At 41.1% G+C, this 14,805-nt stretch overlaps 1 protein-coding gene across 1 annotated transcript in view; it reads left to right on the forward strand.

Annotated features, from left to right (window-relative positions):
- Positions 1 to 14,805, forward strand: part of syngap1b (synaptic Ras GTPase activating protein 1b) — a 79,124-nt gene that overhangs the window by 40,163 nt on the left and 24,156 nt on the right. Inside the window, exons 8-17 of the mRNA XM_036558240.1 lie at positions 77 to 221; positions 352 to 496; positions 1,532 to 1,768; positions 3,105 to 3,306; positions 3,430 to 3,635; positions 4,363 to 4,576; positions 5,100 to 5,681; positions 6,359 to 6,811; positions 8,823 to 8,993; positions 12,693 to 12,904. Coding sequence (XP_036414133.1) covers positions 77 to 221; positions 352 to 496; positions 1,532 to 1,768; positions 3,105 to 3,306; positions 3,430 to 3,635; positions 4,363 to 4,576; positions 5,100 to 5,681; positions 6,359 to 6,811; positions 8,823 to 8,993; positions 12,693 to 12,904 — 2,567 coding nt within the window. The remainder of the gene's footprint in view (positions 1 to 76; positions 222 to 351; positions 497 to 1,531; positions 1,769 to 3,104; positions 3,307 to 3,429; positions 3,636 to 4,362; positions 4,577 to 5,099; positions 5,682 to 6,358; positions 6,812 to 8,822; positions 8,994 to 12,692; positions 12,905 to 14,805) is intronic.

A 14,805-nucleotide genomic window follows, 5' to 3' on the forward strand; every position in this document is an offset into this window, starting at 1 on the left:
ATTATATTCCCTTCTTTTTGTCACTGGTATATATTGTCAGTGTTGTAATTTTGCCTTTGTCTTTCTTTTGTTAAAGGACTTTCTTTCGGACATGGCGATGTGTGAGGTAGACAGGTTCATCGATCGTGAGCACCTTATCTTTAGAGAGAACACCCTGGCCACCAAAGCCATAGAAGAGTACCTCAAACTCATTGGACATAAGTACCTCAAGGATGCTTTAGGTGATACGTTTTTAGTAATTTATGAGCGAAATCTTTTGATCTACCTGCTGTTTTCCTGAGAATCTATCAGAGTCACTTGTGTTTTGTATTGACGCAGTGCTGCTGTAAGCTGATGTTCGTTTGTGTGCAGGTGACTTCATCCGAGCCCTGTATGAGTCAGAGGAGAACTGCGAGGTTGATCCCATGAGGACGCCGCCGTCTGTTCTACCCGACCATCAGGCCAACCTCCGCATGTGCTGTGAGCTTGCCCTCTGCAAAATCGTCAACTCTCATTGGTTAGTTGCTTTTTTTTTGGGGGGTGCTTTCAACAAAGATTCTGAAAGTTTATTTCTGTGATTCCAAAGATGATTTTAATTGATTTCAGGAAATGAATATGTGCTTCGCCCAGACATCCTGACAACACTAATAACTGAAACGAAGCTAGTAAGAAAGTGAAAACAAGTTAGCATGATCTCCATTTGCATTATCCTCTTAGGCCCAAACTAGCTTTTATTTTTTATTAGCATTACTGGTTGAAGTATTCCTTAACCAAGGGGTCACCACTCTTATCTACAAAAGGTAGATGTGTTTCATCAGTTGGTCTTAGTCTTTAAATAATATATTAGTTCAAAAGTCAGCGATCACCTTTCCAGTCAAAACGCCCATTATGTACAAGTTATTCATTTTTCAGGAGGTATTTCTGAGGTGATTAGATATAAGATAATCCACTTACATAGGGAATTGGAAAGTCAATGGAAAATTGGTGAAAAAAACAGAGTTCCCAAAACTGAAGTTAAAAATAGATATTAAAAAATAGAGAAAATGGGATTCCTCGTAGACCTCCAAAACTGTCACTAAACATCCTGTTCCTTCTCCTCGAAAATGCAATGCTGTTAGTATAGACAAAAAAGAAGGACTGCCCAGACCTGAGACCTCAGTATCATTAAATTAGAAGGAGAAAATGCAGCCAACTTCTACGACTGAACTTTGTCGGTGTGGAAAAATATCCCTATAGATTTCTTTGAAGTACAGAAAGCAAGTCTCCTCAGGCGCCTGAAGTTTTTGAGGCTTCTAATATAAAATTCTTGCTGGCTGCTGACACTGAAATATAAACGAATAACTTATGAATGTCCGTTTTGACTGGATATTGAATAAATGAAAGGAGATCTGAGTTCTGCACAATACTGCACAGCAAAGTATTTATGAGAGTAAGAATTTAAATGTGGCCACACATACAGACTGTTGTAAATTAGAGGCTAAACAGTACATACATACAAGGCTGAATGAATGTCTGCTGAAATACTTGGTTGTCATCTCTTTGTGTATACCAGTGTGTTTCCCCGAGAGCTGAAGGAGGTATTTGCCTCTTGGCGAGTCCGATGTGCTGAGAGAGGGAGGGAGGACATTGCCGACCGCCTGATCAGTGGCTCCCTCTTCCTGCGCTTCCTCTGTCCAGCTGTCATGTCCCCTTCCTTATTCAACCTCACCCAGGAATACCCAGATGAGCAGACATCGCGCACACTCACCCTCATAGCCAAAGTGATGCAGAACCTCGCCAACTTCTCCAAGTCAGTGTGAGCAGTTAGCTGTACTGAATATTTGCTTGCTTTGCACGTTTTCCTTTAATGCAGCGTATTAACAAACAAATAGAGAAGTGCAATAAACTGTTGGATATATTATAATGAAGATGATGATAATCATGGTGTTCACTAATATTCATACTCTACAAATGAATGCGACAGTCAGTAAGTACACTCACTTGTATGTACGTTTATTAGCCAGTTCTTCAGTTATGCCTACCACATTCAACCATCCGTTAACCTGTGTAGGCCAATTTTTCCCAAACTGATCTTCAGGGCCCCGCAGAAGGTCCACATTTTTGCAACACACGTCACGCATCGTTTGAAGAAAAGTGATTTGTGGTAGGAACGTTCTGTGGAATAACGGCTTGTGTGACACATGTCAGTGAGGAGTAGAACCTGGCACTGATTACTGTGACCTACTAGCCACTGGAATGTGATTTTTTTCTGTAGAAAATGGCAATTATAGGCAGGTCAAATTTTGATTTGTTGTTTTGAGGTTTAAACACAGAGAATGTTGGGTGTAATCACAGCTAAAGGGTATAAAGGAGACCTATCTGGTCAGCTAGACTGTTCTAACCAATGTTGGACTTAGCTGTGGCTTATTCTGAATATATTTTGCAACAGAATTCATGAACAATTCTAATCCTTTGCTTACTTTACGGTTATTGCAGCCAATAAGTGCAGCAAATAAGAAGGCATATTGTTAGCTAGCTCAGTTAGTCCTCTGTTCAGTCCTCAAAATTGCAAGTTATACAGTGTGACGTCAGGTGAAATGCAAAGATAGTTGCATGTGGTGTAATAGAATAATTACTCACTGTTGCTGCACAATTTATCAGTCCCACTCTACCCCTTCCATCAGTGGAAAGAGACCACTATAGGACCACCGCTGATGTTATATAGGTGGTTGACCATTCTCAGCACAGCAGTGATACCAAAACGGTACAGCCAAAGTAGTACCAACATAGTAGTATCAGGTGCAGCTGTGTGGTAGCACCTTTTACACACTGTGTACAATTACTGGCCACTTTACTTGAAACCTCTACCTTGTTGATTCACATTGTAGGTGTACAGTTAGAGGCTTTTTCAAAGGACCATTTGTGTTGGTCATCCGATGGCTCTTCATCAGTGGTCAATTTCTGACTACAAGACCACTATGGTCTTTCTCAACCCAGCAGCCAAAGAGATCACACTGACGTGCTTATAAATAAGTGCTGTGGTCCTGTGGTGGCTGCTTTCCATTAATGGACAGGGTAGTGGTGACTGGCAAGTAACCTGGCAGCTCAATGTATATTGAAGTTTTGCTTTGGTTTTACTATTCTAGGTTTGGCAGTAAGGAGGAGTACATGGGCTTCATGAATGAGTTTTTAGAGATGGAGTGGGGTTCCATGCAGCAGTTCCTGTATGAGATTTCCAACCTAGACAGTGTAAGCAATGCAGTTGCTTTTGAGGGCTACATTGACCTGGGAAGAGAGCTTTCAATCTTACACAGCCTTCTGTGGGAGGTTATGGCTCAGCTTAGTAAGGTAGGTACAACCTGTTAACAGCCAGAGAAGACCAAAACAAGTTTGTTTTCTTGTTGATGTTTTCTTATTTATTATTAATTGTCCGTTTTTTACATGTGCCTGTCTTAATTTGTTTTGGCGAAGGATGCCATCATTAAACTTGGACCATTACCCCGCCTCCTGAACGACATTAGCATGGCCCTTCGCAACCCACACCTCCAAAGGCAGCCCAGTCACCAGACAGACAGACAGCCTCCAGAGAGACAGACCGACAGGCTGCTGTCCCGGCCCAGTTTTAACAGAGGCATCTCCTCTGAGTTCCAGAATGTCATGATGAGGGACCTCAACAGGTAGTGGATCTATGCCAAAGCATTTAACCTCCTTGGGCTGAGGGAAAGATGTTTCATTCTGCCTCTTAATTAACTCTTCTTATTAAGTAACAACCTCTAAAACGCTGTCATTGCACCTGTTTATCAATGAAAGGAAAATGTCTTAGAAATTGAAAATTAGTAGATTCAGTCACTTAGTGATTTTTGGAATAAACCACAAATGAACTGTTACTGATTGGAATTTCGGTCTATAAGTTAGAAATTTCATATAAAGTCAAGAAAGTCGAGAAAATTGTTATAGTCAGATAAATGAAAATGAGGCACTATGCAAATGAAACACAAAGTCCCAGCTATTTTTCAATGAGTGTATTTTTAAAATATTTTTCAAATAATGCAGGATATGAAAACGGATATCAAATGTCAGATATTAAATTTGACTGAAAATGCCCATCCCTAGAATGTATGCTCAGATTTATGCAGGAGCTGCCCACTGCATCTAATGACAATGGCTGAGGCAACTCTGGTGTTGTTGCCTTTTGCTTTTGACACATTTAGGTTGTTACTTTAACCAACATTTAAACATCACAAACACCACTAGCATCTCCACCACTAGAGGGCCTATGAGACGAGGCTCTGTCTCTTGGAGGAGTCTCCAAGAGAAGTTCTAAGAAGATTTGAAGATCAGTAAACACGGAAGGGTTCTGCTAATCAGCTGTCCCGATCATATTTTGTGTTGACCCCACTGCAGTTCCATAGATATCACTCGCTTGCCTTCCCCAACCTCTGCTATGTCCAGTGGCGGGGTTCCTCCATCGCGAGCCGGAATGGGGGGTTATGCAGATCGGGATCATCCTCATCGGGCCTCTTCTAAAGACGTTTTCTATGTTACCCGTCCCCCACTGGCCCGGTCCAGCCCTGCATATTGTACTAGCAGTTCTGATATTACTGATCCTGACCCAAAGGTAAGCTTGCAAGGTAAATATACTTGGAATGAGTGGGTGGGGGAGAGGCAAGTCATGAGATAATGGCCCATGTCAATGAGAAATGCTTTACTTGTGGTGAAAGCTGTTTGGTTCAAAATGTCCATTTGAATGGCAGCTTGCTCCTCAGCACGTTTCCCCCCCATCTTTGCTGAGGGTCTTTGGCTTCCCTTTGATCCAGTGGGAAGATGAAGCGCTACAGGCCTGCTTACTGCATGGTTCAAAATACCACCCAAGCATGGCGAAAGAGGGCAACAGGATGATGTGGGTGCTGTTAATACATATGAAAGTGATTGTGGTGTATTTTTAGACAAAAATATAAGTAGATCAATAAGTTTGTGATGTACGTATACATGTATGTACTGTTTTGATGGACGAAAAGCTTACTTTAGCTGGTTTATGTGCTCATACATACTAGTAGGAGTGCGAAGGGGCACATGACTGAAAGCCTTCTCCCCTGTAAATTGTGACTGTTAATGAAAGTATTTCTATGATGGACCTCCAGGACTCAAGAATGAACAGCGTCTCTAACCTGCAGTCTGTGGGGGACATGCTCAACTCTTCCCAGGCCTCGCTTGCCGGCCTCGGCAGCTTCGGTGCAGGGCTTGGCGGCTTAGGGGGAGGCCTCGGAGGTCAGCTGCGCGCTGGCGGAGGACGGATGTCGGCCGGCTCCGGTGGCTCCAGCATGTCCGGAGGCCTGCGACTGAGCCAGCTGAGCCAGATGGGGACCACCACGGACTCGCTGTCCCAGCAGCAGCAGCAGCAGGCAGCCGCCCTCCGCTACCCGCTCTCCTTCCAGAACCCGCTGTTCCACATGGCTGCCGACGGGCCCCAGCTCCACCACCAGCACAGCCGAGCCCAGCCTCCTGCGCCCCACCTGCTGGCCCCGGAACCCGACCCCTCTCACCCTGCGTACTTGCCGCAGTTCGCCCGTGGTGGCTTCTCCCGCAGTGAGGACCTCTCCACCTTACGGCCCGGGCCACACCTGGGCCAGCCCAGCATCATTCACTCGCATAGCTACAGCGACGATTACAGCCGCCACAATCAGGGCGACTATGGCCGTCGGCAGATCTCCATGCACATGCAGGTACATTTTTGTGCCATATGTTCTCAGTCGTCACTTGCTCTTATGAGCCATTTCTATCTTTTAATATAAGAATTATATTGTTTTTATAATGTTTTTTTTTGTCAATAGTTGCCGCAGCAGAAGCTGTAACATTTGCAGCAATACTTTCTTATATGTTTTGTAAAATTCAACAGGCTCATATTACACATTTTTCTTGTAATTTATAACATTTGTTATGAATTATAACAGTCATTCAGCTCAGGCTGAAACGTGTAGACCAAACTATTCATTTCAGATTGAAATCTCCAGGGGTTGAATAAACTTCAGCCACTCCTTTTGAATGTCTATATATTTTAGAAGGTTTTAATGATATGTTTGCCTCCTGACAGCCAGGAACAGCGCAACGTTTAATCATCTTCCACTACAATAACTCTGCTACAGACCATAACAGCGCTCAATATCACTTCAATGTGAATGGGTTAGCTAAACTGCTGCATATGTGACATCACAACAATGATTTTTGATGCTCAGACTGCAGAGTGAATGGTTTGTTTTGACAATTTAACATTGACATAGTCTAGCTCTAACTCTTATTTCAAAAAGCTTGTGGCATTAGGAAAGTTTAAGTTTAAGTCTAGAAAGTTTAAGTAAGTATAATTTGTATCAGTACATCCCCATCTGTCTTTTGTACGTGCCAGGATAACCTCCAGCAGCAGCAAATGATGGGCATGGCCTCCCAAACAGGCACATCTCATTCCTCGCTCGCATCACCCCCCTCCACTGTCCAGCCTGTCCGTCAGAGCTCCATGGCTCCGCCTGCCATGCAGCGGATGAAGTCGCAAACCTCCCACCAACTTTCTGTAAGCTCAGCGGCCGGCGCCACGCCTCCCTCCAAGACGAGGCCGCAGAGCGGAAACCTGCTCCAGTCGCCCGAGTCTGGCTTCGGGGGCCGGCAGCAGGGACCCCGCCAGCAGCTTTCTGTCAAGGACAACACGGCCCCCGGCCTGCCTCATCAGCAGAGCTCCACCAGGGAGAGCCAGGGATCACAGGGCTCCCAGGGGGGAACTCCGCAATCCACGCAGCAGTCGCAGTCACACCAGGAGCGGCAGCACTCACAGCAACACTTACTCAAGCCTTCCATCAGCAAACAGGTGCTCAGCGGTTGTAGACATGCTGTATCAGAAATAGACCTTTTTCACTGTCCAGGGTTTAAACATGTGCTTTCAAGTTCCCATTTAATTATTAAAGTACTAGGAGGCAAATGTAAATAGAATGGAATTGTAATCAAGCAGTGTTCTAGGTAAATTGAAGCCTGAGCAGGGTTATTATAGTTTAAAAATTTTCATAATTTTTTATTTTTATTTTTTCATTTTGTGTTTTGATTGCAGTTAGTGATTCAGTTCTAGCTGTTAGAGTCACCATTAGCTTAAAGCCCCAGGGAACCTGAATTTGTAAGGTAGGTTAATTAGTTTTTGTGAGCAATGTGCATGTACAAAGTATGTCCTGTAAATAACTTTCCATTATCCACTGGCAGTCCTAATCTTGGGTCATGCATACGTAAGCAGTACTCTCACCAATCACAAAGCTGATGGGGGTTGTCTTCCCCACACAGCTTTAACAAAAACAGTCTCTGTTTAAGTTGGTAAAACTTACAGAGAGAAAGCTAACAACCAAGCGAAAGCTAACCTAGTAAGCACAACTGAACTAGCAAGCTAGCTCCTGTGTCTACCTGTTGTCCGTCTTTTTGGTCATTCATTTATCCGTTCCTCCAACCAGCCGTGCCACGCTGTTGTGTTTTATTGCTGGTTCAGTAGTGTAGCAGGCTGGAAGTATTGAACTGAGTGCTGTCAGTCAGGCGTGCTCATTAAAATATTAGGCATCATACAAATATTTTTAACATTTCACGCTGTGTTCCCTGGGACTTTAAAGTAAAGGACTGATGAAAAAACAAATTTACACGGTTTACTCCAAATGTAGTTAATCAGCCTAGGCAGAAGTTTGCCTCTTTAGTTGTCTATGAAAACAAAAGTATAGCACACAGCTAAAAACAGAAACAACCTAATGATTTTTTTGGATCCTAAAAATACTTGGCTGTAATTTAGTTCATTTTTAATTAATAGAATTGTCATACCTGTTGTACTTAAAGTTTTATATAATTGTTAAGGGTTGGTTGGAAACAAAAAGGTTCAAATCTTGAAACAGAAAATTGTCCAGTCGAGTTTTTTTTACCACATTCTATCTAGGTAGAAACAGCCAAGTAAACTCTACCATTGGATACAACTTTAGGAGCCAGACTGAGAGCCTAACATACTCCATTAACTACCAACATACTTGGAAAGTGAAAAGAATTTACCAATCACATCTTGATTTTCACTGTGTGTCCCAATTCCATGCGAAACAACATCACTCTGGGCCTTCTGGACGTCCTAGATACTTTGGATGCAAGATGTTCTCTAACCAGGTTTCAGTTAGTTGTTAGGAATAGAAAACTGTTGAATCAGCTCTGTAAAGGACTCTTAAAGAGTCACTGTAAAACTGCTACATACAATGTAAAATTTATGTTGATGTTTATTTCAAGCTTCAGATGTTTGTGTTTAATCTAGAGCAGCCAAAAAAACGTATGTGCACCAGGATTAGCTTAGAGCTAACACACTATTGGAAATCCCATAGGGGATAAATAGCAAAAATTAGCAGTATTTTTTCTCATTCTTTGTCCAATTTTTGACATTTATGGCTCGAACCAAAGCTCTAGTTCTAGAAGCTCTCTAGTAGTTATGGGTGGCTACTGGTGTATGTAAGCTTCTCTCAGCTACATTAGCCTTGTAGCTCCAGTGCACAACTAAAAAAGCAAACTTTGGAGATTACGACTTTATTTGACTTAAGGAGAAAACAGATATTTATCAACAAACTACTCCTTTTATGAGTTATTTGATATTGACAAGGTATGGTAGCAACTGCTGTCTCTTGGGTTTGGTTTCTTGAAACTAAACCTCAGACTTTTTTTTTGTTTTCACAGCAAGTCTGCACTTGATGTTCTTCAAAGAAAATCTATTTGAGCTCATAGCCTTCATATTAAAGATATTGGCGTATGGCAGAAATGTAAACTGATGACTCAGTCAAGTCTGTTATATTATTATTCTGCAATATCTCTTCTCTTTTCAGGGCTCATCTCCCAATACCCTGAACCCCCCCACCCCAGCCTCAGAGAGAACAGTTGCCTGGGTGTCCAACATGCCACACCTTTCTGCTGACATCGAAAGCTCCCGCATAGACAGAGAAGAATATAAGCTGAAGGAGTATTCCAAAAGCATGGATGAATCACGTTTAGACAGGGTAATTGTCCTGGGCTCATATATACTTCTTGTTTTGTTCTTTAATTTCCTCATTTCCTTAGCAGCATGCTCTGATTAATGCAGGTTTTCTAAACAATATGTTGACTGGATTGTAGAGGGGACTAAAATAGCAGCAGAAACAGTTTAGCCAACTTTATTTTGTTAGACTGTATGAGGCTGTAGAGAACTGCTCATGCTTACCAGTCAATGCACCATATGTATCAGTGCTATTGTTAGACACTGTGGGCCCCATCTGGCAGCTATACAATTTGAATCTTCTTTGCTGCTGAGACTAAGATTGTTTATCATGCTAAGGCTTTCATATTTGGTATTTTCTTTTGAGTTTTCTTTCTGGTTTTTCATTTAATTTTTCCCCCTAAGGTCTACTTATGCCATTTGTGTGGGTTTATGTACCAAAAACAGTCATAACTTATTTTTACATTACCATTTTCAATCTTTTTTATCTCTTACAATTAAGCAGTTTTTGTTACTGTACCTTTTGAGACTGACATATGTAAATGACGACTGGCTGCCTCATTCAAAAAGCTGACACACCTTATATCTTTAGTGTGAGTGGGTGAAGCTAAACTGATATAGCCTGAATAGGTGTACATGTAAGTGGGATAGTTATTGTAATAACACAGAAACTGAGTGAATTCAAAACTGCCTGTTTTTGCAGCTTAATTTACATATATGGACTGAGCAGTGAACATTTTAGAACTTTCGCAACTTTGAATTTTGAAACTTTTTTTCTTATTCTTCCCCCAATTTAGTCATACTCAATTCCGACCACTAGTTAGGACTCCTCCAATCACATGATACCACCAACGCTAGGAGGGCAAAGGCTAGCACAAGCTTCCTCCCAGACCTGTGAAGCGCCACCGCATCTTTTCAAACTGCCGCTACACATTGACATCGGACAGACGAACACCGCCAGATCTGTTACGTTAGCTAACAGACACCTGCGCTAACTATCATCGTGCTGAGTGATGGGGGGAGAGGAAGAGCAATCCTATTCACCCAGAGAGAGCGAGGCCAATTGTGACTTAAAAAAAACACCGCTTCATTAACAGCTACTAGCGGTGCTCTAAAGGCGACGCGGTCCGTCTTCAGTGATAGCAGAGAAGGGAAAAGCTTGTTATGAAGAAAATGACCATAACATTGAAACAACATTAAACTAAGAAAATACGGTAGTTACTGTATTTTTTTAACGGAGAAAATACTCATATTTGTGGGTTTCTTTGGTCGCTCATGCAGCCATCTTGCCGGTTTTTCTTTCTTTCTGATAACACTCCGTTTGGAGTGTGCCTCTGAAAAATCTCCGTTTGGAGGGCCATGTAGCCCTAACACTTCGCCCTACCCCTCCATCTCAACAAAAATTGGGACACCCTTACCCTAGACGTGAACGCGCAAAACAGAGGGCTGAGGGCTAAGTGGTAGGGGCAATGGGTGAAATGGAATTGGGCCTTGGACTCCCAGTCATGGATGGCTGTAGCATCACCAGGGATCAAAATCACAATCTGCTGATGATAGGGCCAACGCTTAGACGGTTACACCAGTCGGGAGCCCCAGCAATGTTTATATACTACATCAAACTTTTATTAATAAAGGGGAAAAATTGTTTTTACAGTATGAGCCCATGCAAAGCAGCCTGCTTCTTTATTTTGGTTTTAAATAGCTTTTTCGGCAAACACTGGTTTTAAACCAGACGCAACCCAGCACAGCTTTGATTTTCACACCAGTCACAACTCACAAGTAAAAAGAAGGTTTTGGCAGAAAGTAGAATTGAGGTTGAATAGTTTTGTTCTGACAGATTATTTGTCCTGGGATAAGTCCTTGTGCAAGACTCCTACATAAGTTATCCCTGTAACTTGATTAGACTCTTTCTGGATAAGAGTGTCTGTCAGTTTGTAAAAATGTAAATGTTATCCCAGGTGGTCGCTAATGTGTGGCTAGGCCGTTGCTGTTATATCCCAGGTGGTTGCTAAGATGTTGCTAGGCCATTGCTATGGAATAAGATGTAGAGTATTGTATTACAAGTATTAAATTATGTAAGTGGAATGACTCAATGTTACGATGTTCCAACACCGTAACTTGAATCGGTTCTAGTATAGACTCTACAATCCTGCTAAGTTTCGTAGTTCTGGCTCAAAAGCTGAAGCATGAGTAGTGTTTCATCATGCTATGTGATATTTTGATATTCTCTTAACAGTTTTCTTTAACAGCGTGGTCTTGAATCACTATGTGTAAATCCAGATTTCTCTGCATCATTCAGCCCTTCCTACAGCAGCTTCTTAATGCATGGTGCAGGTGTCACGGAAGTGCAAGTCATGCCCATCACTTCCGCAACAGATGGTGCTATGGGCTCGTCTATGAATTATTGAAACGACAGCTGAAGGAAATGAACTTGAACAGTGATTTGAAGTAAATAAATTTGAACAGAGAATAGAGTTGCATTATGTCGCAGGTGTTTGTCCTTCACCCACATTCTCCTTTAGGTAGATTGCATATATAAACAGAAAGGAATGAGGATCTCTCAGTCATCGATATTGGAGTTACTGCTAGACGTTTCTTATTATCAGAGGTGACATTTAAAACTGTGCTAGCTCCTCTTCCTAATAATTACATTTATATTCAGTTTACATTGATAAAACACGTTTTAAAAGATGATTTTTCTTTCCACAAAACAAAGCTGGACGTACAACAGTAACTTTTCATCAAATAGAAATACAATATCTCCTGTTCTACTTACAAGTACAAATGTGGTATTAGTTGCTCATTCAACATGATTTTTCTATATGTTTCAAAGAGATATAAGCAAGAAATAATTACTGTAAAATTATAACAGTTATAGCTTGTGCCTTCAGCCCAGTGGCTGCTGGGATAGGCTCCAGTTCCCCCCACCCATGACCCAGAAGAATAAGAGACTTAGAAAATGTGTGCGTGTGTTATAGCTTGTGATAATTGCAACATCTATGGTTCAAATGCACTTCTTCTCCCAGCTCTGTATGGAGTTTGTTGTGTGTTTTGTTGTATTGTCTTAAAATAATAGATAAATCCAAAAAGTGAAAGTTTGTAAACAAACTAATAATGCTTCAAAGGTTAAAGCAGTTGCAGAACATGGCTGATTGTTGATAACTGAATTAGGTTTATATAGTAATTCCAGGTAGTTGCTATGGTGTTGCTAAGAGGTTTCTAGGGTATTCCAGCTTGTTGTTAGTGTGTTACTTGGTGGTTAGTAGGTGATTGGTAAGGTGAAAGCCCAGGTGGTTGTTTATAGTGTTGTTAGGCTGTTGCTTTGGTTTCCCAGGTGGTTGCTAAGGTGTTGTTGGGCCACTGCTATGGTATCCCAGGTGGCTGCTAAGGTGTTGCCAGTACTTTGCTGTGGAATAAAAGGTAGATGTATAATATGGCATTATATATTATATGGAGGCATTATATTATATGGAGTGACTAAAATAGTACAGAAAATAGTGTTTTGAACAAACGCCGTACAACCACCGTTAGTCTAATTGGTTAAGAAACGTTCAGGTATAAGCTCTTGATCTCGCAAGGATTTGTGGTTCTAACTCGAAAGCTGTAGGATGTGTAGCGCTGCAATTTTTTGACTGTAGAATAAGAGCTTTTTTTACTTTTTGTCCTTAATAACATTTATATATAAAAATCTGTGGTCCCTATCTGTCTCTCACTGTGAATACAGGTGCGAGAATATGAGGAGGAGATCCATTCTCTGAAGGAGCGACTGATGTTGTCCCACCGCAAGCTGGAGGAGTATGAGAGGAGGCTACTTACTCAGGAGCAGCAGACCAACAAAATCCTGCTGCAGTACCAGAGCCGGCTGGAGGACAGCGAGAGGAGGCTGAGGCAACAGCAGCTGGAAAAGGACTCCCAAATAAAAGGAATAATTGACAGGTAATAAACACAGGGGTGCAGAAGGTCCTATAAATGCATGGCTGTACTCAGTACAACAGTGAAGTATGATATGAGAGGTCAAGCATGGTCGTTGATTCAAGCAGTAGAACTACATGCTCATTTATTTAGACAAGGGAGTTTGTCATGCAGCTGGTGAGCTATGAAAGTGATGAAAGAGGGATTCATAAATATCACTGACTTTATTTCTGGTTTCCTGAGGAGACATTTAATAAAGTCTAGTATACTATGCAGTGAATGGCAGTATGACAGGGTTTAGCCTATTTACACTGAAAGTCTTATTTAGTAGGTAGAATGTCTTATTGTGATATATAGTCTGTTAATATTTAGAATAGATGGTTTTGGTACTTGTAATCGCATACTGTATAGATATGCATCCATGGTCATAGTTATGGAAACTGAACACGTTACCACACTCATGATTTGCTTTTCAATCGAATAAATGTAGACATTTTGACAAAAATGTCTTTTTTTATCAAGCATAGCAAAATTACATAGTAACTAAAATGATAAGCTAAGTACTCTGATTACTCTGAAAGAGAAATAATGCATAGAATTCACTTAAATATATTTTTTTTCCACAATAAATGAAGTATATTAATAAATAAAGTATATTACATTGACACAAACATAAGGTAATGAATTGAATCATGCACATTCAATGCATGTGATCCTGCTAAGACCATATTAAGAAGAAATATCTTGTATTAAAACATTGAATTATTAAACTTTGCAACGTTTTTGATACCATCCTGTGCCCTTTCTGGTGAAATGACGCCACCAACCCAGTCCCTGTTTCCTGGCACTCGGTTACTTAGAGCACAATGCTGTTTCAATCCATTTCCAGGGATGAAGATGTGGAGTGAAGATACTCAGACGACCACTTGCCTTAAGTGAAGAAGGTCAAACTAAACTGGGGTTTACACCTGAGGAAGTATTCTCAATATGAACTGAATCTGTACGTTCTCTAGAGATCTAGAAACCAGAAAGCTCATCCTAGCTTGGCTGACGTTGATTGAAATGATAAAATAATGAGTGACATATTAAGGAAGGATACTGTATACAGTATATATTCAAATACTGATCAGACCACTTTACAGCTGTAAATTGTGACTGTGATTGATCTAGATCTGTGAATCCACAAACATCGGCAGTGTCAATTAAGGTCCAGCTGGACACAAATGAACTCTAAGAATGGGCTGTAACAGCGGGGATTTGGCTGCATACAGACCATGGCACTCTGAGTGTGTCACTCAAGCCTGCTCCCAACCAATAGAGTAATAGAGGCAGCGCTTTTAATAGAACTTTTAATGGAAATGCTGCAATATTTCATTGTGTCTTAGAATTTGTGCTAAATTAGCTGTTGGGGATTATCAGAGAATTTCCAGAAACTTTGGATTGTCAAAAAGGGAGAAGTTAATAAGAATATTATCTCTTCCAAAAAGAGATACTTTGATAGCATTGTCCAACTTCCTTCCATGTGTTTGGAATATGTTTTGGGAATGATGTGATTGAGCGCATAGTGACCTGTCTTATTCGACAAAATGTTTCATTTATCAGGTATTCATGTTCTGCCATGTATTTATGTTCCATCTCAAGAGCAACTCTGTCTAAGCTGTGGTTTACTGGCATAGAGTACTGTGCAAAAGTCAGAGACCACCTTCCATTCAGTCAGTAATACAGCTATTCATTTTTCAGCATCAGGAAAAAACGAATACATGCATTTAACAAAATTGCACACCAGCCTCTAACATTCAATATGTCTACCCTTTATTAGCTTCTCACATGACATGCTTTCATTTTTTCAAAGAAATCTGCAGGCATATTTATCCATACGTCCTAAGTTTGGTCGTAGAAGTTGGTTGCACTTTCTGCTTCTCACA

This window comes from Colossoma macropomum, unplaced genomic scaffold (genome assembly GCF_904425465.1).
Source record: "Colossoma macropomum unplaced genomic scaffold, Colossoma_macropomum, whole genome shotgun sequence".
Lineage (NCBI taxonomy): Eukaryota > Metazoa > Chordata > Actinopteri > Characiformes > Serrasalmidae > Colossoma > Colossoma macropomum.